Genomic DNA, 27,078 nt, shown 5'->3' with positions numbered 1-27,078 from the left:
CGCACAAATTTGAAAATTTTCAATAAACCAGTAAAATGCTTTCAAGTTCTCAATTGGTGATTCATCTTCTTCTCCATGAAACCTCGACATATAGTCTTTAAGCTCATAGGGAAGCTTATCTGGGCACTCAAGAACATTACTGAAATCTAATGGATTGTATCTTTCAAGAATATATCTTTCTTTTCGTGGTTGTGGTTGCCACTGTTGATGTGTATATAGTATCCCTAAACATAGAGCTTCATCAGAATATGGATACTGATACATTTTGGATTGTTATTGTTTTAACTACTGATCCTTTCTTCATTAATTATACATAGAGTTGCCACCTTTTTCATAGAGGACAATTTTTTTTTCTTTCGATTTCTTTCTCACAACAGAGTCCTTTTAATGTTTGTTTTCCCCAGTAGAGTCGCCAAATCTGTTGGATCTCAAATCAACAAGTTGGAAAATTCTATGAGTATGCCTTGCTCAATGATCAAATCTTCCAATTGATTTGGCCAACTAATAGAGTGAACCTTTCAAGATTGTTAACTCCCTCACTTCAAGCTCTGCAGAACCTAGGCGGGTGTACCTACTCACCAATTGATCTTCTTACTTGGTGCTTTTTATAGAAGATATGCATATTGTATTTTCTACCTCTATTGTTTATCTCAAAGTAGCATATATCCTTGGGATAAACTATTTTATTGATTTCAATTGTTTGATTTCTTCTACTCTCTTGGTGATCTTCTTTACTGATTATCGTTTCTCTAATCTGATGCCTACTGTCTGTTGAACTATCCTTCCTTCTAACTTCTACTTATATCTCCTACTAACATAAAAATGAAACTGGAAATGTGAATAAGTGATATGAATTGAAAATTTGTATGTAATGAGACCAGTGCCTTATCTCATTTGGGCAATAGAGTCATTCACTTGCAAACCCTATGTATAACTCTGAAAGACAATTTTAAAATCCTCCCTTGGATGGAACTATCAATTATCTAACCCTCAATGTTACAATTAGATGTCTTCAATTACTATTAGTCTAATTGAATTTAACTCTCACAGAAAGATCAATCATAATAGAATGCAAATAGTCGCCTTTTGTCTTAGATGCACTCTATATTTTTCTAACATGCAATTACAATATGAAATCTTCACACAAGGATTTAAGATAACAACCACTTGCTTTAGATGGTTATAACAGAGAACTGATCTGAAGAGAGATTCACTACAGCACAATAGAGAAAAAGGAGCATTGACTGTATTTTTTAGTTCTATTTGATAATATTTTACAAATCTTGTTTTTTATATCTTACGTTACGATTGATTCCATTTTTTATTTTTTTAAATCTTCTAATGTTTTACCTATAAAGATTCTATACAAGGGTTACATCCCTTCACTTCATCTGTCATGCCTGTTTGGCACCTTTCTGACAATTGAGTCGCTACTGGAAATGTCTGTCATTTCGGCATAGGTTATATCGATGAGTTGTTACCAGTGTTACTTTGGTCTTCGGGTTACCTATGTCGATCACATCTTGAATGGTGCTTATCGGGATTGTTTCAACTATTGGCATACCCAAAAACTGTCATTCTGACATCACAAGTCATCCCGATAAAGATCTTCCCCTTTGATTTTGCCCATCGCTATAAGTTATTCCGATACAGGTATTCGGTCGAGAGTGCACTATCGGAGTAGCTATTTCGATGTCATTACATATACTCGTTTTCGAGATAAGTTGCTCTATCGGATCATAGATGATCCATTATTCCGATTTCATTAGTTTTACCGATAGTGGTATCATTTTCCTTCATCACCATAGGTTTCCCGATATTGATTTCTTCAGTCATGAGTTCATAATCGAAATAGTTCCCCTGATATCATTCTATCTTTTTATCATCGGGATAGTTTTAATGATCGGAATCTTGTTGGCATGATATCTCGACTTCATTAGTTATATCGATAGGGTATCATAACGCTCTTTTTGTATTTTCCTTTGTCGGGATGACATATCCCGAAATGTGTGTGTCGGGATAGCTTACTCAGTCGGCATTGCAAAATACTGCTTCTCCGCCTTTGGTGGTTATTCCGGCAGATATCCACATGCTTGGTTCGGCATAGCTATACTGAAATAGCGATTTTGGGATAGTTAGTTCTATCAAAATCACATAAAATTATTATTCTGATTTTGTTAGTCATTCTGACATGCAACTAAGACTTCACGTTCGACATTGCTATCCCGATGTCCATGTTCAGCATTGATTATTGGATCGGGTTAGCTATCCCGATATAAGTATCCAACATTGATTTATTAGATCGGAATAGCTATTCCAATATAGTCATGAAATGTTTACTTAGTGAGGTTATCTTACTGATTTTTCTTGGGTTTATTAGGTATTTTTCACATATCATTAGGGCATAATGGAGACAATATGTGGGATCCTATGTTAGGTAAAAGAAAACTTTTGTAGCTTCAACATCTCTTTAAACACAAAATCTTAGTGATCATGCCAGGGATATTGTCATAAAAATTTAGGGTTCCAACATATGGCAAGCTCACCTTCCATTTATATCTATATAAAGGAGTGAAGTGAAGACATGCGTTTTTGAAACAAAAACACAACCATTTTTGTGGCCCCACAGTGTGGCGTTCTATTTTTTTTTTTACACATGGAACACCATGTGATACAAAGACTCTTTTTTGGTCACCTATAAAGTAATAGAAAGAGCCTTGTACTGTGTAGCCTAACTTTCAAGGTCCAAGTGGTCTTGAATGTGACAAGGAGACAAAAAATTACTCAAACACAACTGCAATGAGGTGGATAGTTAAAAATATTCATTTAAGTGAATAATATTGTAGAATTTGACAGTTAAAAGTATTGTGTAATTTGACTTTCAAAATTTGTGTTTGAGAGATTTAGTTTAACAATTTGATGTTTACTAGAAATTGAGAAGGTAACCTAAACTTATAGTAGTTATCGTTTGTCTTGTATCAAATTTTCTTTATCAAGTCTTGGGAGGAGAAAAAATCAAATTATTGAATAGGCTTGTTCAAATAATAGATAGTTTTTTAGCAAATAGAGTTTTGCAGTCTATCGACATGATAATTAAATTGCATGTGTTGAGCGAGAGGTTTTTACAATTTAGGGTTTGTGGAATATAATGGGAAATAGGGTCTACATAAATCATTTTTTGTAATGTATGATTTAGAGTTTAAATGGGTTTATTCATAGAAGATGGCATGTATCTTTCTCCTTTGAACCTCTAGATAGTAGCATCTTATTACTATATTAGCTACACCACCAAGGAAATATATGCCTTATACTTTACAAATACAAATTTGAAGTGGATTCTTAAAATGGATTGCAATATATACAACATTTCTAGTATAGAAAGAAAAAAAGCATTTATAGTATATTGTGAACTTAAAATTGATTGAGTAGATCATAGCAATGTGTAATTTGAACTATGTAGGAAATTTTTGAAGTGTTGTTATAAAATTGGACTAGGAAAATGCATGTATTTGTAGCAATTGTGAGAGAACATGTTGATATCTGAACTTTCATTTGAATGGCTAAATTTGAATTCTATGGATTAATTCATTTGAGATGAACAAATAAATTTGATTGATGTTTAAAAGTTTTAGTTTGGTAATAAATTTTGCAATTGATTAAATTTAAAAGTTTAAAATCAAAAATAAAATTTGCATGCCCTCGAACACAACTTGTCTTATATCCTAATGTAAGGAACAACATCAACCTTCTTTGGCTTCCTCATGTGTAAAATAAGTATAAAAATTATCTAACACTTTTTGAATTAGTATATATATATATATATATATATATAAGATTTCAAGACAAGGATGGTAAGGTGATGAGGTCATTGTAATCCTTATCATCTAATTTATCAATCCAAGATGGTGTCCATGGTTGTATATATATATATATATATATACGCGCGCGCGCGTGTGTGTGTGTAATTAAGATTTCAAGACAAGGATGGTAAGGTGATGAAGTCGTTGTAATCCTCATCATTTAATTTATCAATCCAGGGTGGTGTCCATGGTTGTATACAAAAGAGAATGAAGAAAACTGGTTTGACGGTCTATTCTAACTTGTAGGAAATGAAAGCTAGTCTAAAACACACTTGCAGGAATTTAAAAGAGAACACTTGAATGAAATGAAATGCTAATCTAAGGCACACTTGCGGGAATTGAAAAGGCTAAACTAATTCACACTTGCTATAAATGAAAAACTTGCTTGAAATTGAATTTACTCTAGGAAAATCTGGAAAATACATTACTAAAAATGAAACTAGATCTATCCTATCTCCTCAGGCTGAAACAAGTCTTTATAATCCCCCCCTTTGCTTAAATGATTACAATGGATTTATAGAATTCTCATTCCATATCTACCCAAGTAATCCACTAAGAATGTGGATCCAAGATCCTATTTTTAAGGGGTCATTTACAAAACTTAGAGAAAACTAAAACTGTTGTCTCCATCATGACAATCTGACAGTCACTTTCTGATACAAACTGCTCCTCTATTGTGAATCTCACCAAACCCTCAAAAAGGGGTTTTAGCCCTTGAAGTCTAGTTTTTCAGATCATTTTGAAGTTCTGAATTTCGTTAAGGAACGAGGGAGATATCGTTGTTTTACTGAGACTGTGTTTTTCACAATTTTTGGGCGCTTGATTTTTAGGAAGTCTCCAAGTTTTCAATGTAAATGAAAGAATTAATCATTAGTTCAGTTGACCAAATCATTTTTTATCATCATGAAAAAGATGCTACAATCATACAATTACATTGGAGTGCTTTAGTAACTTGAGTTATCTTTGTTGGAGAAAAATAAAGTAGTGTAGTGTGCAACTACAACTTGCATGAAACAAATACTTCACCTATTGATTTAGGAATGGCTGATGCTCCATGATTTTGCATGAATGTTGGAATGTGTTGGGAGTCTTCAAGATTATTCTCTATCTTCTCTTAATGTCTTCAAAGCATTGTCTGGAGTTGTTTAGAGTTAATGTCTAGAGCTCTCAACTGCAACTATTTTTGAATCTTCTTGTCATGAGTTATTTAATAACTCATTCAATTGCATTGTAACATCTTGCACACTCTGTGGAAGGATGCTATGGAAGACCACTTGACGATTAATGCTTCAGATTCTGTTTCGGTTGATTCATCTCAAGATGAGGTGCCCCTTACTGCTGATGAAGCCCTGGTTGATGTTACTATTGTTCCGGACCCTTCCGCCCCCTTGGTTCCTACACCCGTTGCTCCTGCTCCTCACCTTCACTCTACTCCTGGTGATTCTTCTCTTGTTGCTGCTCCGCTGCAACAACCTGTTGTCGCTCTGCAACAGCAGTCTGGCAGTGACTCTGCAGGGTCTTCCCCACTTGATTCTTCTTTAAAAGTTCCTAATGATAGTGTTGCCTGGACGGTTGTTTGTCATAGGCGGAACGTAAAATCTAATCCCCTTTCCCAAGCGCCCCCCTTATCAAGTTTCGAATTTTTCTCCCCCCTCTTGATTTGGGTTGGGTTGTTGATGGTTTGACAGGTTGGTTTGGCCTGTCCGACTTTGTTTCTTTTGGGGTTTGCGCCCCTGCTTGGTCTATTTAATTTTGATAGCCTTTGACTGTGTAAAGGGTCAACGCCCTAGTTAATGCTGCTTTTTTAATCAAAAACGTCTTGCACATTCATAGAGACATATTAGAAGCAATTTGGATCACATTTATTTATTAAAAATAAACCAAATATTTACTTTACATTTTATCTTAAACACGATAAAGAACTTCCAATTATTACTCAAATCCACTTTTACAACAATACACTAAGAAGAAATAGATGATTTTAATGGGTTAAACATGAGACAATTTATGGTCTCATCATAAGGGATAGGGGACACATTTACGAGATGAATAAGGGATGTTGGAGGAAAGCTACATTGAAAATTGGAAAATTTTAAAAGTATATAAAAATCAAATATTATATTGATAAGAGATTCATCATTTACAAATTTTAGATTTAGGGAATACACTTTAGAGTTCACATGAGAATCAAACAAATTAACAAATGTCAAAATTTAATTACTTTCATAACTCATTGTGAATGTGTATATGATATATTAAAATATTACATAAAATTAATGACTTACTATAAAATGACAAAAGCATAGAAAATATGAATCTACGCCTAATCAACATTTGTCAAAACTACATTAAAATTGTAGTCTAGCTATATAATACTTTCGCTATGATGGATTATCTTATCCAATGGAGCTTCAACTAATCCCTTTTATACCTCATTATCAATTTAATTGGCATCCTTGGGATCAACATCCTAGCATACATTTGGATTCTATAAATTGATACTTTGAAGTTTGATGATCTTAATGTTGTAAAGAACTACACTTAGCCACCAATTTCTCTACTTGTTTAGAGGCAGGCCTATTCCTCTTGATAGAGTGGATGAAGTTGTATGTAGACCACTTCAATTCTACATTAAAGGAATTGGAATTGGAAACCTAGCAAGCATCCTCAACTTTAGTATATCCTTGTCATGTCATGTCCACCATCTAATAGGATTAGTTTGAGTGAATGTATCTCTATTTGTCTTCACCTCTAGTTTGTTGAAAGTTAACCTACAAAGATTAGTAGAGGTAAGCTATTTTGTATGAAGTATAGTCAACTCTTCACTTGAAGACATATTTTAAAGGGATTTCATCAACCCTTCTTTCATCTCTCTCTCACCATAAGGAGGCAACCTCTCAAGGTTTGGTGTATACCATTTGGGATTTAAAGTAAAATCTATCACATGAAGTGAAGTTTTTATGATATCTATTATTGCATCACAATGGAATTAATATGCTACTCATATAATTTCGCTAGCTTGATTGGCCCAAGTATGTTGTAAGGTTCCTCATAAATTTCTCCAAGACTGAAAAAAAATATTTATTGGATGGCATTTACAATAGGTGAGATGAAGGAGCAAACATATCTACAAATAAAAAATAATTAAAAGACAAGTTAGAAAACTATAAACAATAAAATCAAAAAGTCTTGATTAGGTAAATCAAGATAGGGCCCAGACCCTTTACCTAACAACCTTACATGTGGAAGAGGGGGATCTTACAAGCGATGAGACTATTGAAACACACACACACACACACACACACACACACACACACACACACACACACAGAGAGAGCTTTAGACTAAAAGAACCAACAGGAAACAAGGGTCTCGACCCCAAAAAAGAATTTCGCAAAATGAGAAAGAGGGAGGGAAGAGGACACGGGACCTCTCCTATGTCTATGAACAATAGTCCAAGTGATGCTAGCATCCAAGATCCCCTCCAAGAGGAGAAGAGGGCATCCCCCTAGGAGGACGACCAACAGTTAAATGGGGGAAAATAGGAAGATGAGGTGACAAGCAACTCACGTCCACCAAAGAAGATTGAATTAGAGTGACCAACAAAGAAACAAGAAGAGAGATCTTTGAAGGAGGAACCACCACAACATCCATAGGGCTAGACAAGGCCACCCCAAAAGAAAGCCCATCAGAAAGCTAAGAAGAGACCTCCAAAAAGACAATATCTTTAATAGTCAAATGATCATCAATAGCATGCTACCACCAAAATGAAGGGCCCCTCTAGTGCCCCCTAGAATAATTTGAGGCCAAATGGCTAATAGCGAAGTAACGACAACAATGAAATGGGATGCCCTCATAATCCATTGGTTGACCAAAGCCTGTCTACAACCATAAATACCACATCTCCATGAAAAGGTAAGGAGAGATCAATGTCCACTAAAAATGAGCAAAGGTATAGTGCCTCATGAAGAAACTGGATGCATCTACCTTCAAGAAATGGCCAACAGAGTTTCCAATATCTTTGTAACAAGATATCTCCCAAAAAAGAAGGGAAAGAGTTAGAACCAACACCCATACTGAACACGCATTAAATGGTTCAATAAGGGAGTTGAAGATTTTAGTCCAAGGGAAAGGGGATTCTCTCCCAAGCCTACAACTACCCCAAAATCAAATTCATATCCTTAGAAGAGGAAAAGGAAACAACAAAGAAACCTTAAGTACATGAAAAAATTAAAAATGGTAGTATTTGTCTCAATGGCATAACTTTTTGGAGATTGGTGATTTTCTTTAATCCTTGGTGGTCATGGAGTTTTTATTGGAAGCTTGACAGGAGTTGAATATTTTATTTTAATATTGTAAGTTTATATTGAGGCAGATATTCATATCCTTGTGCTGCGAGTGGAAGCAAAAGCTTATGGCTGTTTCGAAGGAAAAAGACAAGGGATATCTGCGATTTATTTCTTGATCCCCTCAGCTTCATTATCTCGGGATAAAGGGGTATTTACATGTTGTATAGTATTTTCTGAAGCTCGTGGGAGCCTTTGCTATCGTATTGTTTAACAGCAAACTGAACTGCTGTCATATTTTGTTGTATGAAGACTTGTGAAATTGCTGACTCAATTTTCAAAGACTTGCACTTAAGAGGTTAGAAGTATGTAATTCTCTTATATCTCAGCTTTCATATCTGCAATCTATGAGAATGTAATGTTCTCAAACTATTCAACACTGGCCGTACGGTGGTGCATCAGCAAGGCCGTACGAAGTGGCTGTAATGTTCCCAAACTATTCAACACTAGCCGTACGGTGGTGCATCGGCAAGGCCGTACGAAGTGGAGTGGAGGGGCTGCTGTACGGTGGAGAGGCCGTACGATGGTGTGAGGTTGGGTGTCCACACGGTGAAGGGAAGTTGTACGGTGGTGTGGGGTGGAGATGAAGGAGTGTTCGGTGTGAGTGTCGTACGGGGAAGTGAGGGGGGGTCGTACGGTGTAAGGGTCGTACGGTGATGCCAAACAGACCGTACGATGGGGCACAAGACGGTCGTACGATGGTGGGGAAGGTGTGCGGTGTGGTCGAAAGGAGGTCGTACGAAGGTGACAAGAAGGTCTTTCGGTGGTGCAGAGGTGCGGTGAGCTTGTGTGGTGACTTCCTAGAGAACCAGATTAACAAAGACGTAGCTGTAGAAGTAAACAATGATAAAATTTAAGATTTGCCAGATCCGGAACGATTACAATGGCAGAATAGGGTGAGCAGTGAGCCTCACTGAAACTGCAAATACCAAATAGGGAGGGTCTTTCACTTCCGAAATGGTGGAAACAGAACTCCAATAGGAATTCGCACAATAGAGAAAAGATACCAAAAACTCCCATACCCCAACAATGACTAACATGGCCAAATATATGGGCTCCGAGAAACTTCTCAAAGGGTTACAAACGGGTTGACATGACCAACCAAAACTTGCCTAATCTAATTAAATAAAAGTGCCCAAAATATTTGTTATTAAATTTGGGCCTTACAACAAAGTAATTAGATTTATTATTTAATTACATCGGGGATATCACAGTCCTCCCGGGCCAAAAATTGCTTGCCCTCAAGCAATTGCAGACTTGGATGCTCCAGAATTTGTTCGCCTTCCCAGGTGGCATCCTCAATGGGTAGATTCTTCCAACATATAAGGAACTCTTTGACTGTGCGTGTTCTCAACCTCTTTTCTTTGACATCGACGATCTCTGCCGGTTCCAAAATTAGTTTCCCTTCTTCGTCGATAGGTGGCAGATCCCTGGACACTGTAACGCGCTGCCCGACGGCCTTCTTCAAACATGACACGTGAAAAACATTGTGAATCCGACTTCCCTCAGGAAGCTCCAATTCGTAGGCAACTTTGCCCACTCTCCGAACCACCCTATAAGGTCCATAGAAACACAGTTTCAACTTCTCCTTACCACTTGTCTTCAAGGAGGATTGTCTGTGCAGTTGAAGTCGGAGGTAAACCAGATCACCAACTTCAAAATTTTGCTCAATCCGGTGTCGGTCAACATACATCTTTTGTTGGTTTTGTGCCCTCTGCAGGTTTTCTTTGAGAGATCTCAGGATGTCTAAACTCTCCTGAAGCCAATCTTTGGCCATTGGTGCACGACTATCTCCCAATGCCAAGTCAACAAATGAAGAAGGTTCATAGCCGTACAGTGCTTTGAAAGGTGGCATGCCTATCGACATGTGATAAGTGGTGTTGTAACAATGTTCACCCAAATGTAACCAGCGAATCCAAGCACTCTGTTGTGCTGAGACGTAGTTCCTGAGATAACCCTCCAGCCATTTGTTCACAATCTCGGTCTGTTCGTCTGTCTGCGGATGGTAGCTCGTGTTGGGCGACAACTCGGTTCCAACCAACCGAAATAACTCCATCCAGAAGGTACTCAGGAAACGGCTATCCCTGTCACTGACTATGTTTCGCGGTAAACCATGTAGGCGAAACACCTCACGGAAGAACAACTCGGCTACTTGAACTGCTTGATATCTTGTGGGAATGGCAAAAAAATGTGCATACTTGGTCAATCGGTCAACTATGACAAAAATGCAATCCTTTCCTTGCACTCTGGAGAGTCTCGTAATGAAATCCATCGAGGCGCTATCCCATTTCTGGTCGGGAATTGGCAGTGGTTGCAGCAGTCCGGCCGGCAGGTTATGCTCGGATTTGTTCTGCTGACAGGTGGAGCATTCCCGCACATACAGCAGAAGTATCGCAAGTTGTTGTGATCTGTTCGCACAACAAACTTTGCTCTGACGAGGTATTGCCGAAACTTTGTTAGTGCGTGTATGATGGCGAGCATCTCCTTGTCGTAGATGGAATATAACTGCTCAACTCTCAAGAGCTTTCGGCTCTCGAACGCAATGGGGTGACGGTCTTGCATCAACACCGCTCCAATGCCTTCACCCGAGGCATCACACTCCAGGATGAAAGGGCGAGTGAAGTCTGGTAGTGCCAGAACCGGACACGTGCTCACCACTTCTTTTAGTTTGTCGAAGGTCTGTTGTGCCTGCGCATTCCAATGGAAGGATCCTTTCTTTGTCAGATATGTCAGTGGTGCCCCAAGTTGTGAAAATCCTTTCACAAACCTTCTATAATAACTGCACAAACCAAAAAATCCGCGCAACTCCGAGAGAGTCTTTGGTGGAGGCCAATCCAAAATGGCCTAAATCTTTTCCTGGTGAACTTGTACCCCCTGGGCACTGATGATGTGACCCAAGTATAGGACCTCGGTCATTCCAAATTCACATTTGGATCTTTTGGCATACAGTGATTGTGATTCCATAATCCCCAATACTTCATCTAAATGCCCCATATGTTCCTTCCAGGTCTTGCTGTAGATGAGTATGTCATCGAAGAATACCAATAGGAACTTACGCAGTTGCTTGTTGAAGATGTGGTTCATGCAAGACTGAAAAGTGGTCGGAGCATTGGTTAATCCAAACGGCATGACCAAGAACTCATAGTGTCTGTAATGGCAACGAAAGGTCATCTTTTCCACATCTTGCTCCCTCATACAGATCTGATGGTAGCCAGAACGGAGATCAATCTTGGAGAAATAGATTGCGCCATGTAGTTCGTCCAATAGCTCATCGATCCTGGGAATGGGCTACATATTCTTGATAGTCTTCTTGTTTAGTGCACGATAATCGACACACATTCTGAGAGTCCCATCCTCCTCCTTCACCAATACCATCGAGGACGCAAAGGGGCTAGAACTTGTCCGGATCCATCCCTTATCGAGGAGTTCCTGGATCGTTTTCTCTATCCCATCTTTGAACTTCTTCGGGTGGCGATAGGGTGTGGTGATAATGGGTTTTGCTCCCTCCTCCAACTCGATGGTGTGCTCAAACCCTCTGTGTGGGGGTATACCAGGTGGAATATCAACGAAGACCAAACTATGCCCATCCAGAACCGACTGAAGTTCCCCATCCTGATAGTGAGTCGGTTGCCCTTTCACGGGTTTTGTTGAGATCAAGCAATGTGTTGCCCAAACTACTTCATCATGTCTGAAGATGGCTTCCATCCTTTTGGCAGAGATCTCCCTTGGGCCGCCATTCGACATTCCCCTGAGAACTACCTTCCTGCCATCAACCTCGAATGAGAACTCCATCTGTTTGAAGCTCTGTGTGTACTGGTCGAGGGTCTCCATCCATTGAATGCCCAATATGACATTCGTGTCATCCAGATCCACCACAAAGAAATCATCGGTCACCGTGTAATTTCCCATGGTGATACTCAGTTGCGGAACCAGGTGAGTGCATGATAGGAGATTGCCTCCTGCCACCTTGACATCGAACCCTTCATGTTCCTTTCAGTGGTTCCATCAATCTGTCTATGAACAAGACCACCAATCTCCGCTCTGAGATGTCGGTCACTAACACAAATAGTCTCTGGAATTTTGTGATGTAACTATCCACAGATCTCGACTGCTTTAGATGCGCCAACTCCTTGAAATTGAGTTCTGGGTCCTTCCCATCAAATCAATCTATGAGCTTCTCTGTGAATCCAACATAGGAAGTTATCTGGTCATGGCCAAGAGTGACCATTCCATGATGCCACCATTCATGCGCGACCCCTTCCAAGTGGAGTGCTACAAACTTGATAGCTTCATCTTCAGGCATCGGGTTGAGTTGGAAGTAAGTATCTGCCTTTGAACCTAGGCACGTGTCGAGGTCGCTCCGGCCCCATCAAAGGATGACAGGTTGATCTTGCCAACCTCCTATTAGATGTCATTGTTATAGTGTCCATAATGGCCCCGACTTCTGCTGCCCGAGTATTTCATCCGGAGCTCCACATAATCCTTGAAGGATATGTCCCCTTCGAGATTTGCATCCCTCCAATCTTGACTCAACTGTGCTTGCATCTCCTAAAAGGTGGGTTTTGGCTCCCCCCATGGTGCTTCGGATTTTTGAGGAAAAGTCGGCATCAACGGCCGTGAATGTGAGCATTGGACGTTTGACCTTCCCGTGACCGAATCATCACCCTGTCCATTCTGTTCTCCATTTGTTTTTCCCAAGGCCAATTGTCGTAAGGTTTCCTCCATGATTTGTTGTCATTGCTCTCCTCTGGTTAGGGTGTCATTGAGTTGAGCTTGACTTTTGGTTAGCTCCCTTAATAGTGCCATGACTTCTCTTGTAGGGCCCTGTGGTTCACCCATTCAATCGGCTGAAAAGTACCTCTTTCTGGTATACACTTGCATCCGCTACACGACAAGCTAGCAAGATCACAGGCTCTGATACTACTGTAATGTTCCCAAACTATTCAACACTGGTCATACGGTGGTGCATCAGCAAGGCCGTACGAAGTGGCTGTAATGTTCCCAAACTATTCAACACTGGTTGTACGGTGGTGCATCAGCAAGGTCGTACGAAGTGGAGTGGAGGGGGTTGTTGTAAGGTGGAGAGGCCATACGGTGGTGTGAGGTTGGGTGTCCGCACGATGAAGGGAAGTCGTACGGTGGTGTGGGGTGGAGGGCGTGCGGTGGAGAGGAAGAAGTGTTTGGTGTGAGTGTCATACGGGGAAGTGAGGGAGGGGTCGTACTGTGTAAGGGTTGTATTGTGATGCCAAACAGACCGTACGATGGGGCACAAGAGGGTCGTACGGTGGTGGGGAAGGTGTGCGGTGTGGCCGAAAGGAGGCCGTACGGAGGTGACAGGGTCGTCTTTTAGTGGTGCAGAGGTACAGTGAGCTTGTGTGGTGACTTCCCGGAGAACCAGATTAACAGAGACGCAGCTGTAGAAGTAAACAATGATAAAATTCAAGATTTGTTAGATTCGGAAAGATTACAATGGCAGAATAGGGTGAGTGGTGAGCCTCACCGAAACTGCAAATACCAAATAGGGAGGGTTTTTCACCTCCGAAATGGTGGAAACAGAACTCCAACAAGAATTCGCACAATAGAGAAAACATACCAAAAACTCCCATACCCCAACAATGACTAACATAGCCAAATATATGGGCTCCAGGAAACTTCCCGAAGGGTTACAAACGGGCCGACATGACCAACCAAAACTTGCCTAATCTAATTAAATAAAAGGGCCTGAAATATTTGTTATTAAATTTGGTCCTTACAACAAAGTAATTAGATTTATTATTTAATTACATCGGGGATATCACAGAGAATAGAATTGTATTGTCTGTTTTCTGAAACATCGAATTATCATAGCAATCACAACATTTGAGTTTATTTACGTGAAAGTTTTGTCATCTTTGCATATTGTGCTCGAATATCATTTACCTATTCAAACATTCAACCTCCATTTAAACCTTTATTATGCAAACAACAGCAGGGCATAATGCTTACCTATAAACAAAATTAAATGCTTGTCCTTAGATTGTTCAATGCATAAATGGACTATTAATAGCTTTGAGAAAATAAGAGTCAATTGCATATGTGAATATAATGTTGATGAATGGTCAATGTCTAATATCAATCCATCCAACCATGACGAAAAAAACAACTCACCTTAATTGAAGTCTATCTCATGTCCTTCATCACTAAACTCACCTTAGAAAACTTTTTGTTAAAGAGGGTAGTGAGTAGTTTAAGTTTTCTAGGGAGGTCGATGGGAGTCCGACAAAAGCTACCTCTAAACATTGTTTGAAGAAGAACATGCCACATGAAATGGGATGGCATGGACATAAAAAAAATGGCAATAGAAGACTTTAATACATCTCGAGCTTGCATATTGAGCATACTTATAATTCTCCTCAATTTTTCACTACTATCAATCTTCCTCTTTTCTCTTGTAAAAATATCACCACTACCACTAGCAACCACAGAGAGCATAGATATAATTGATTGTGCAAATTGTGTCGGTGGTCATACTCTTAGACCTTGTTTCTACCTCCATATGCAATCTATTGACCTCTACCTTCTCATCATCCTTTACATTTGGACACACCTTAACCCCTATCCAAAAGATAAAAATTGTATTATTGTAACTTTGTCTTGTACATACGATGCAACCACTCTTTATTACCATACCATGTTCTCTATTTTCATTGTTATTCCTCATTTTGTTTCATGATACAATAATACAAATGCAAATTTTGAAAAAAAAAAAAAATGTAAACTCACTACTCACCAATGTTGTTCTCTCCAACTATGTGTTCGAAACTACTCAGAATTATTATTTTACACCCACTCAATTCCAATTTTCTTTACATGTAAAAATCAATTAAAATGAAAAGGGAAGCTTCTTTGGCTTACTCAGAGCTATGTGATGAGGAACCCGCAAAAGTTTAAAATAATTATATTTATGATTGTGGACCTTTTTCAAATTAGACTAATTTGTCACAAGGATTTTATTTGAAATTTTAACCATTCCCGCATTTTAAGTTTTGTTTTGGTGACAATCGGGGCTGTTTTCCAAAATGCAAGGACGGTTAGGGAACATTCATAGGTATCCCAAGCATGGGATAACCAAAAAAATTTCCAAAAACGTGGATGACGTTTCAACCATCCCACATTCTGGATTGTTTCGAGGACAAGTAGCACTAAATTTCAAATGATTCGAGGACAACTTATGGTCATTTTTTAGGTGTTGCCACATTCTCAAAACATAGTAAGTAGGAGAATAATGAAAAAGATATATATATATCTGTGTGTGTGTTTATTCGAGACTTCTAAAATTAAAAAACATTAGAGATCTTAGTTTTAAAAATTTGTATTTAAAAGTTGTTTTTATTAATTTCCAAGTTTTTTTAATTTATAATTATTTAAAAAATATTTTACTTTATTTACTTAAAAATTAACTTAAATCAGAACAATTTTTATAGATTTCATTTTTAAAAAAAAATATGATCTATTTTTCCCTTTTTGTTGAGGGATTTCTCCACCCACGATGAAATGCATTTCAGAGAAAAAACTGTTTAAAATTTTCTGAATCTTTGTTATGATTATCTGAAAAAAATTGTAAATTTTTTGCATTATGATAATACTTAATTCAAATCAAAGTAATGTGATAATAGTTATATATGATTTTGAAATGATGTTAAACAAAAAGTAAGAAAGATTAGATTTCCATATTCCATTACGACTATTGCTTAGTTTCTGGATTCCACTGTGTGTATCAAACCTTAATATAATTGAGGTTTCAGATCACAAACAGTGTGTGTATCAAACCTTAATATAATTGAGGTTTCAGATCACAAACAGTGAGTATTTATACTAGTATAAATATAAAATGTTTTTATGCGTGAGAATTAGTTTATGAAGCATGTAAAACCTCAATTTAATAGCTATAGCTATTTTGCTTACCCTATCAAAAGATTTCACTTATATTTAGATAGATTAAACTTAAGCTACAATGTACTCAAAACTATGCACAATGTAAGAAGCTTTTTGCAGATGCAGAAACATCAAATTTAGACCACAATTTGTGTACTTCATGTCCTGTCGATTTTAATAACTATCATACAATAAAATGGACCAAGGTTATTTCAAACTCTAATATGTACAAGCGACTGGGGTAATAAAGAAATGACTGAAAAAATTCTTGTAGGCATTGAGATATATGCCCTTGCACCTCAGAATAACTCCGCTACACATACTTAAAATTAAGGAAGTTAGATACTTGTAAAATATGCCATTCTCACAAGATGTGGTTATCAGTTGGGTGTCAAATCACTGCTTTCCATCTAATTTAGCAGGAGGATCAATCCATTTGAGGTGCATCTCCAATTCACCTGTCTCGACATTACGGAGTCTTAAGCACAGCTCCTGAATCATATTGCCATCAACATAACGGATACAGCTCTCTTTAGCAAGGTAGTTGTCTTTTGAGGGTACCAACTTGCGAATTTGAGTACTTGATGGAGTACCCTTAAGGACTTTGCGCATCCTCACAGATGCTGCAAGAGGTTGCAGATCTATTTCTGCATCACCCATTTCGTCATCTGCAGTGAAGGTATCTTTATCAAACACTTCCTGTAAAATCCAACAGTTATGATTAGACATCAACTCATTTGATCTTTGGAGAGGCCACAAAATTCAACAATTCTCATTGAAAATAGTTCATCCATGACATATAACAAACAGTTATGATTAGACATAACCTCTTTTGAACTTTGGAAAGGCCAAATTCAACACGTCTCATCAAAAAACAGTGACAAGCATTTAAAACATAACATCCAACAGTTATGATTAGACATCACCTCCTTTTAATTTTGGAAAGGCCATTAAGTTCAACAATTCTCATCAAAAAACAGTGAATATTTAAACCAAAACATCCAACAGTTATGATAAGACATTGCCTCCTTTGAACTTTCGACACACCATAACATTCAACAATTCTCATCAAAATTACATTTTTAACATTTAAACCTCCTACACATGTATGTACTATTCAAATCCTAAATGCATCCCATAATTTGAAAAAATAGTGATATGTCAACGCAGAATGCAAAAGATGTAAAGAACTCTGTAAGATGTGAGTAAAGCATGCCAGGGATTTCATGGAATTTATAAAATAGTTCAATAGTTTATTATGCATGATGAAAAATCTCTAAAGAACAAAAAATATATTGTACAGGTCAATAATAGGAGGGTATCTTGCTGACATAATGAATGTCAGCAATAATGTGATAGTTAACAAGAACATGCAATTGTGGGGTATCCGTATAACCTGTACCGTTTGATGAGAACCATTGGATGATAACCCCGAGAGTTTGGTAAGACATGAAATAAGTGAAACTTTTGAAAGATTTAGAAAGAGAGATTGTGACACTACGCATGACATTATGAATGAATGCTAGCTACTAGCCATTACAAATGTACAGCAGCACCCATTTTTTCGGTTAGGTGGGGTTTTCTGTTTAGTGTCTATTTCCATGTACTGGAATATGGGAGGTTAAATTTTCAAGTTGTCCAAAATATTTTGCATGTAAAGATATACTAGTAATATGGAATATGGCAACATAAGCTCTCTTAGGCATTTCCATCCACTCAATGATTGTGCTAACGATTGCCCATTTATTTTCATTGTAAGCCTATCTGATCTTCATGAGGAATGTGGTGGTCGGTCTTAATCCTGGGCCGGTGTACTCCAGATTGACCCAATAAATTTCAAGCCATCCCAGTTAGCTATTAAGATTTGTATTTTGTTTTTGGCATTGATGCAAAAAAGAAAAAGAAGAGAGAAAGAAAACATTTAGAAAGGATAGTGTTTGGAAAATATTTTCTGTACGGAAGGCAATGCTACGAAGTTTAGGAGCAGAAGATAGGATTATAAGAATAAGGAACACACACTGCTCATTTTGAAAAGTTTAACAAGGAGTTTCCTGCAATTTGCCTCCAAAGAGTATGAACATCTTTGGGTGCGTGAAAGGTTTGCTAAGTTTGTATTTGTGGCTTCCATCACTCGTACAGAAGACACCAGAAGAGATGGCATACATATTACAAGCATGTTGAGGGTTTCAGATTAAAGAGGAGAAGGTGCTAGCAGTTCGTTAGTGCATGGATGTAGTTTCATCAGTTTAGTACTACTAATGTTTGATTGTGAGGAAACAGCAATGGATTGGCTGCTAGCTGTCAGGGTCATTAGAAATATATGGCTGCACTCTCAACCAGCAGGCTGCAAGCTGCACATCCAACCAATAGCACTTATATTACATTTTCTTGTGTTTTTGGTCTTTTGGTATTATATCTTTCAGTTATCTCATATATATACAGGCACTCATATTCCGTTATTGTATAACTTCCCTGCAATCACTTCTTTCCTTTCCTCCTTGCTATTTTCTAGCATTAAATTTAAGTATATTTCTACTGCCGCTGACAAATTTCCAGGTCATGATGCAGCCCTGGACAATAGAGACAAATCTCTTTCATACCCACGTCAATTGCTGCTGACATATTTCCAGGTCATGCTCCAGCCCAGAAAAATATAGACAAATCACACACGCACATGTGCACGTATACAAATCTCTCTCACACACAATTGATGTGGACAAATTTCCAGGTCATCTTGCACCCCTGAACAATATAGACAACATACACACGCTTGGCTGACTAATTTCTAGGCCATGTTGCAGTACTGAACAAAATAGACAATTCTCTCTCATACACACTATTGCTGCTGACAAATTTCCGGGCCATGTTGCAGCCCTGAACAATATACACAAATCAAATGTGCACACATACACATATCTCACACACACAATTGCTGCTGACAAATTTCGAGGTCATGTTGCAGACCTGAACCGTATAGACATCCCCAAAAACACACTCACAGCTGACAAATTTCCAGGCCATGTTGTAGCCCCTAACTATAAGAAAAATCACTCACACACACACACAATCGCTGCAGACAAATTTCCAGGTGAGGTTACAGCCAATAAATCACACACGTGGGCATGCACACAATTGCTTCTCACAAATTTACAGGTCATGTTGCAGCCTTAAACAATAAACAAATCACATGTGCATATAAACATACAATTGCTGCTGACAAGTTTCCAGTTCATGTTGCACTCCGAACAATATATATTATAGACAAATCACAAAATCACACATGCACATGCACCTAAATAATCACTGCTGACAAATTTTCAGGTCGTGTTGCAACCCTAAACAATATAGATAAGACTCTCACACACATGCAAAATTGCTGCTGACAAATTTCTAGGCCATGTTGCAGCCCTGGACAATATAAACAAATCTTCCACACGCTGCTGACAAATTTCCAGGTAACATTCCAGCCCTGGATGATATAGACAAATCATATGTGCTCATGCACAAATGGTTCAAGGTAGCTAAATCATTAATGATGCAGGGGAGATTTGGTTCATAATAGTCTTAAATCTATGCAGCAAAACTGCCCCTCTCGATTTTAACAGCAAAAATATATGGTTCTTAAAACCATGTCAATCTTTTACACAAGTGGGATAGGTTACACTGATTGGCCAGAATGAGGAAATATCAAATGGGAACACATATATAATTGTTCCAAGAGGCTCAATAGAGAAATGGAATTGAAAGTGGATGTACAGTTTAGGGCATGATCTGTTCCTGGCAGTCCTCTCTTAAAGAATAAAAAGACGGAAAAAATATCAACTCGAGCATAGTAAGAAAATTACATGATCCATTTCTGACAGTCCTCTCTTACAGAATAAAAAGACAAAAAATATCAACTCGAGCATAGTAAGAAAATTACATGATCCATTTCTGACAGTCCTCTCTTACAGAATAAAAAGACAAAAAATATCAACTTGAGAATGGTAAGAAAATTGCATGATCTATTCCTGGCAGTCCTCTCTTAAAGAATAAAAAGACAAAAAATATCAACTTGAGAATAGAAAGGAAATTGAATGGTTTGGAAGATGGCACGTATCTTTCCTCAATTACTAAACCAAGATGGAAATGCTCTTTCAGCACAATACATTAAGAAATATCTTGTAATAACATAAAAACAAAATAAAGTTGCACATCCACTAAATAAAATGAAAAGCTTTTAAGATTTTAACTTGATAAATTTAGTAAAAATATAAATACAAGACTATAGTCAGAGCAGAAACATGTTATCTTTCTATGAGATATAACGACCTTAACCCCAGAAATCTCATTGGCTGATAGAACTCTTTTCAGTTTTAAATTGAAAAATTTTCTTTCGTAAAAGAAAATATGTTTTTAAACAAAAACTTGTCTCCTCCGACTGCAGCTGCATTTCAATCTACTACCAGCCTGGTTCAAGTCCACTGCCCATTTTAAGATAGATACATTGAAATGGTTATCAAGCAAATTTAAACTAATTTCAGCGTCGGATAAAGGGGAATAAAGATTTCCAGATTACTATGCTTCAAAAGTTTTAAACTGGAATGGAAAAGTATAGTAGACAATTCTTGAGAGGAAGACTTGTAGATTATTACAGTCTCTATGAATACATCGCTCCTCCTTCCCTATAGTCATCACACAATGTAGGTTATTTGTAAATATATTCGGCGATTATGTCAGTCATCAGTGGCACCCTAAATGGATTCAAATTTTATTTGGAGGTCACTATTGACAGGCTGATACTTTTAAGCTTTACTCGGTGCTCTAGGCATTATGTGATCTTTGATGGTTGGACATATCCCCCACTCAGCTCATGGTGCTAAACTACATAACAACTCTTGACACTGGACATTCAGTGATTCATTTGAGTGACATAACCAAATCAAGGATGGTTTCCTAACCCTGTACTCCCTCTAGCACAAAGCAATGCTTTATATCCGGAGTTCAACCAGTAGTTCCCTGTTCCCTGTGCCCAAAAAATGAGCTTAAGGCCAATGGCTATGCTCCAATTACCCACAAATTAAAGTACGATAACTTATTTGGTTTTAGAGACTCCCTCCTTTCCATTTGCCCTATATATTGTTAAAATCTGGTAGCCTTGGCTTTTCCCCTGGCCACAGGACTTAGCAATCCACCTACACTAAACCCACACACCCAGCCGGTAAAACAAAAACCCATGACTACACACAACTAGCTCTTTATCACAACAGGGGTCAAGAGACCACAACACAAACAGATCACTCACAACAAGCAAGTCACTGAAAACATGGCATGTTCAGAGCAGGTCTTGCAAAACCCTCAAAATGGGCATTTTCATTTCCCGCAAGAATCTTGAAAACTAATTGAGAAATCCGCTTTCTTACCACTTTAAGAGAGCGAGGAGTAGTTGTAGATATATTGAGCGTCAACTCCTCATCCCACACTGGATTCAGATTGCTACTGATAACTTTCGTCTTGGCCACCTGCACAACAACAATAACGAGCTCAATGAGAAACAGAAAAACAAACAGAGACAGAATTTGAAGAAAACACAGAAGCTTTTAATGGGTAAAACCTGGTTGCCCAGCTTGAGGACAACGTAGGGATCGCTGCTGCGGATATCCCGCACAGCCAAGCTCCTTCCTTTCACAACTCGCACTTTCAACACCCCACAAATTTCCCCCATTTCTTCTTCTCCACAAAAAACAGCTACATTCAATGCCCGGAAATTATTATAAACATAAACTTCCTCAGACTCCAGCGATCATTGGCTACTTGCTTTGACCAAAAAACCACAATGCACAGTATTTCCTTAGCTGGAATTCAACCTCCCCACGCGGAGGACCGTTGAGCATGGAGGATCTCACGAATTTATTCCTCTTCCATCACGAAATCGTTTGGCACGTATGTCACGACATTATATAAGGCCATGACGCGTACTCCGTGAGTTAATTACAAGGAGTGTCTCGATTTTCTAAGCCGCGTTAAAATTCAATGCCCCATCTGCTCGAAGACCCTATATAAAAGTGAAGATTGCAAGTGACCAAAAGTCGTGGAACCTCCCTCAACTTGACCTGGTTTTTATTATACGAAAACGAACGTACGAGAAAATCCAGTTTGCCATTTCCCACCCGCAGGAGTTCGATATGCTCGTACACTTGGATGCTCATCTGTTTCTTTGACCATAACAACGAAGACGCTGACCTCCTTCCAATTTATAACTATTTTGCAGTCTGATCAAACTAAATTATGTTAATTGAATATAGTTTTATGATTCTAATGTGGACAAAGTCTTCAATCACGTTGATTTCCATGTTGCCCAACTAATGTATGCTCACTGTCATGTGTAGTGGGCCACATCTACCTTTTCCAAGTGCGGCCTCCTTGTTGGAGTATGGCATGCAAACTTCAAACGCCTTTAATTGTTTGTCTTATGTGGTGATTTATTTTTTGGAATCAATTGCCAAGTACTTTTTTTATTTGTATGAGTGATGGAAAATAAGAGTGAAGAATTTTATGGTTAGACGAAATTATATTGGAGTGTTATTGAGATAGGTGATTTTTTAAGTGTGCAATTATTGATATTCATAAAATATGAGTTATCATGAATTATTGTTCATAGAAAATAGGTCAATGTATTAGTATTAAGTAAGATTATTTATGAACATGAGAGAGTGGTTCACAAAAAAATGAGTTCACTTGAACTATTGTTTATAGAAAATAGGTCAATGTACTAGTATTAAGTAAGATTATTTATGGACATGAGAGAGTGGTGAACCACTATTCATGAAATATGGATCAATAAAGATTGTCTTGCAAACTACTTAGAAAATTTGGATTAATATAAATTGACTTGCAAACCATTTATGAAATTTAGGTCACTGCAAATTAAATGGAAACTATAGAGTTGAATATTTATAAAAAAAAAAATTGTTTTTTATATGTAAGGTTGAAATGTGCATCCCTGGCACTTTTGACCTCTTATATTGGACTCACCTTGACCATTTGCCTTTAATGCAATAGTCTAGTATCTAAATTACATATTTTTGTGCAAAAGTTGGAATGGATAACTTGTACCTTATCTAATTTTTAGTCTTTGCACCCTAGTGATTTAGACCCAACCCTCAAATATGGTGTTTTTAGTCTTGACTCAAGAGCGCAATTGTGGCCTTTGACCTTATTGGGGAAAACGCATGTAACCTTGAATCCCCATTTCCAAATTCAAGATTAAATATGGGCTCAAGTTGACTTGCTACCATTAGTCATTGACCATTGACTCAAGCACAAAATATTCAAAATTTCACATTATAGTATCATATAAAAGGACAAAGTCTTGGTTCATTTTAGAAATCCATTCATATGCATCCATCAAGCATCATTTAATCAATAAAGCATTACATAAAATTTGCATCTACATTTTCACTCATAAGGGTAGACAGGCATATACATTTTATTTCAATTATCTTCAAACTTATCAAAATCATTGAACCAATCAAGGGGCTTGACTAGGGTATATGGTGGGAATCTGTTTGACTTCCCTTCCTTAGCATAGGGAATTCCAATAATACTTTTAAGCACCATCATTTTCAAATGCATAGAGGTGAACAAAAAAGTATAGAGTAGAGACTTGAAGTTTAAGATTACATAAAAGGTTAAAGGTGTTGTCCTCATTTTTTAATTCTCAAAAAATAGGACAACACCTATGAATTTTCCCTTAAAATTTGTAGTTTTCATCTGTAAGGCGTGTTTTACGAGGAAAAGTTTCTTCTAATATGTTCTTCTAGTCATGTGTAATTGTTCTTGTCATCTTTGTCTTAGTTTTGGTTCGTTTTTGTTGTTCTTGTTCTTCATCTCTTTGTAATTTTGGGTTTTGGCTTCAACGTTGCAAGTAAAGGGAGATTTTTAAGTGTATTGCAAGTAAAACACTTACTTGTTATTGGATCTCAGGGAACCGATTACAAGCTTATTTGTTCTTTGTTAAGTTTTAAGACTTGCAATCAGAGGTTAAATACCCGATTGCAAGTAAGTTGTCTTTTTGTTAATATGAGCTTTAAGACTCGTAATCGGGTCTCATAGGCTCGGCTACAAGTAAAGCTTCTTTTTTTTTTTAAGTCTTGAGTCCACATACTGGTAATTGGGCCTTTTTGACCTGACTACAAGTATATGTTGCAAGTGATAAGTGTTATGTTTCTTTCTTGTATTGAGCTTCTCATAATTCAATTTGCTTTGGAGTTTTTTCCCTTTGTGTGGCATTTCAAGTTTTGAGTTTTTCTTGGAGATTATCTTCAAGACATTGTGGCGTATTAGGAGTTTTCCTCTTCTTTCACTTATTTGAGCCTATCATTGGGGCTTTGAAATCATTTTCTTTTCTCCCTTGAGGCTATGTGAGAGTCTAAGCAAGTTGTGTCTCATTTCCTTGGGGTTTCTATCTTGAGGTAAGTGTGTTTTTTTGTTCTTTCTTTCTTTTCGTTTTTCTCCTAGGATGTGTCTTTTGTTTGTACTTGTTCTTTCTAGTTCGAAATTAATGGCAAAATGGATGCATTATTGATGGAAAACATTAATCTTTGTGTGGTATTTGTTTTTTCAAACATTCCCTTATTTGGGTATTATTCATGCATTTGCAAAATATTTTTTCCATTGCGAAGTGCATTACCCCGCCACTAGCAAGCCCCTTCCACCATTTCCTATATTACAAGCTCATATTCCCCTTTGCTATTGATTGCATACAAACTTTGCGTTTTTCCTTTGACACATATTTCAAGTATGCTTATCTACTTGTAATTGGGTCCTAGAGGCCCGATTGCAAGCTCACTTTTTCATATCAACTTTCATTTGTATACTTGCAATTGGGCCTCAAGGATCCGATTGGAAGTCTTTCATCTATTGTCTTACATCACATATTCATTTGTAATGTGCATTGCAAGCTTTTCACCTTCATTTGTATGCAAATATATTCACTTGCAATCGGGTCCTATAGACCCGATTTCAAGTGCAAAATGTTCATTCTTTCCCATTATGCCTTGCACACTTGTAATTGGGTCTCAGAGACCCAATTGCAGGTTCAACATCATACTGCCCTAGCTTGCAAGATGCATTTCAGATCTCGAGCTTCTAGTTGTGAATTCATTTGATAGCAATTGTGTATACTTACATTCGAGTCTCAAAGAGTCGATTGCAAGTAAAAGTTTTAGCTCTTTTCCACAAGTTCATGCTTTCCCACTTGCACATTCTGAGTTCATTCCACTTGTAGTCCACCCCTCAAGATATGAAATCATGTTCTTGTCACTATCTGTAAAGCATATTTTAAGTTTGTCCACTCTTTTTCATGATAAATATCAAGATAGGTCTAGGATTGAGCTTTGATTTTCCAAGCAAGTGTCATGGAATCCCCAATAGCTTGCAAAGACGTCTTAACTCTTTGGAGTTTTCATCGCAATGTTGTAGATTCTTGTTCAATGACAGAAGAGTCGGCACCTCCTCCCAACAAAAAGATGAAATATAAGTATGACAAGAATCTGTATATGGTGAAAAATGATGATAAACTATTGTAAAACCACAAAGATCCAACCACAATAAACCTTAGTTCTACAACCAAACATTGACCCTACACCAATGAAGATACCTAAGAACATGCAAATCAACAAATGAAGCAATATTACCATTCACATGCCAAGTAGGGTTTCATTCTCCACTGTCTCCTATTTCCATTGATCTTGTTTGATATATTTGCTCTCAGATTTTGTATCTGCATAAGAGCTCAACAAAGAACGAATTGTGGTTGTGAAGTCGCTTGATCGCAAGAAGGCTTGATTGCATAAGTGTTGATTAGTTGATTGATTGATTAGGGTTGATAATGATGAGAGTGTCCTCTTATATAGAAGATGCTTTAAAAAATGGAGGGATAAGATTAAGACGTGAAAGAAATAAATGGTTAGGTAAGATTAAAGGGTAGGTAAAAGAAATATTAAAACAATGAAGGGGGTAGGTAGAGGGGAATTAAGAGATAAATGACTTGTGTCATAAAGGAAAAAGCTAATGAATAAATTAAATAAAGAAATAAATATTTAATTAATTTAGGAGAAAAGACATTTTAAATAAATAAAAATATTTATTTAAATTAGAAAAGGGCTAGAAGAAGATAAATGAATTAATTATATAAATAAAGATTTATTTAATTAATAGAAGACTTAGGATAAAATAATTAAATAAATAAAAAATATTTATTTATTTAAAGAGGACAATTTTAGGTGTTTATAGTATCATAACAAGATTGATCCTTCTCAAGTGAGCTCTCTAGTGGATGAGATTAAGGACACAGAGATTGGACATGTTGACATGTCCAAGTTTCTTGAGAGAGCAGAGGGATCACCAATCCATGGCATGTACTTTCTCCCGAATAGTCACATCCATCTAGTTTGCACTTTCCCAGTGTCTTCCTTGGAGCCAAAAAATGTTCTTGCATGTGCTGCTCGTTTTGATAGAGGATCCATAACGATCAAAGATGATGACAGCAATATCATTATCAGGTTGGATGTAGAGACTATTGATAAGATCTTCAAGGTTCTTGTTGCCCCAGTGTATGCAAATATCTCAATGAAGAGTGCTCTGGATCATTACAACTAGAAAAGGTCATATTACATAAATCATATCAATTCCAAATGGCTCAAGACTCCTAGGACTTGTTTCTCTAGATGGCCCAAGTTGTATCGGTCTGATTTCATCAAGGAAGTCAACGATATGATCATGCTTCTTAGTATAATAATGAGATCGAAACAGTCCAATGTATTTGAAATTTGGATGTACAAGTACATTGTAGTCATGAGGAAACAACAGTCTCATATTTTTGGGGTGAAGTCATAAATGCTAACCTGTGTGAGCAACTGTCACAAGTTTCAACTACCCTCACCTTCTATATGAATTCCTACTTAGTGTATATAGCG

The 27,078-nt window shown here is 37.4% G+C and overlaps 1 protein-coding gene across 1 annotated transcript; it reads right to left on the bottom strand.

Moving 5' to 3' along the window:
- Positions 1-16,214: 16,214 nt before the first annotated feature.
- On the bottom strand, positions 16,215-22,338 carry LOC131075091 (protein C2-DOMAIN ABA-RELATED 11). The gene is made up of 3 exons (XM_058011912.2): positions 21,714-22,338; positions 21,523-21,621; positions 16,215-16,819 (listed from the first exon to the last, which is right to left on the bottom strand). Exons 1-3 carry the CDS (start codon positions 21,822-21,824, stop codon positions 16,517-16,519), a joined length of 513 nt encoding a protein of 170 aa, XP_057867895.1. The 5' UTR covers positions 21,825-22,338; the 3' UTR covers positions 16,215-16,516.
- Positions 22,339-27,078: the final 4,740 nt, after the last annotated feature.

The sequence above is a fragment of the Cryptomeria japonica genome, chromosome 3 (assembly GCF_030272615.1).
Source record: "Cryptomeria japonica chromosome 3, Sugi_1.0, whole genome shotgun sequence".
NCBI lineage: Eukaryota > Viridiplantae > Streptophyta > Pinopsida > Cupressales > Cupressaceae > Cryptomeria > Cryptomeria japonica.
This window is presented reverse-complemented; position numbering and strand designations above follow the sequence as displayed.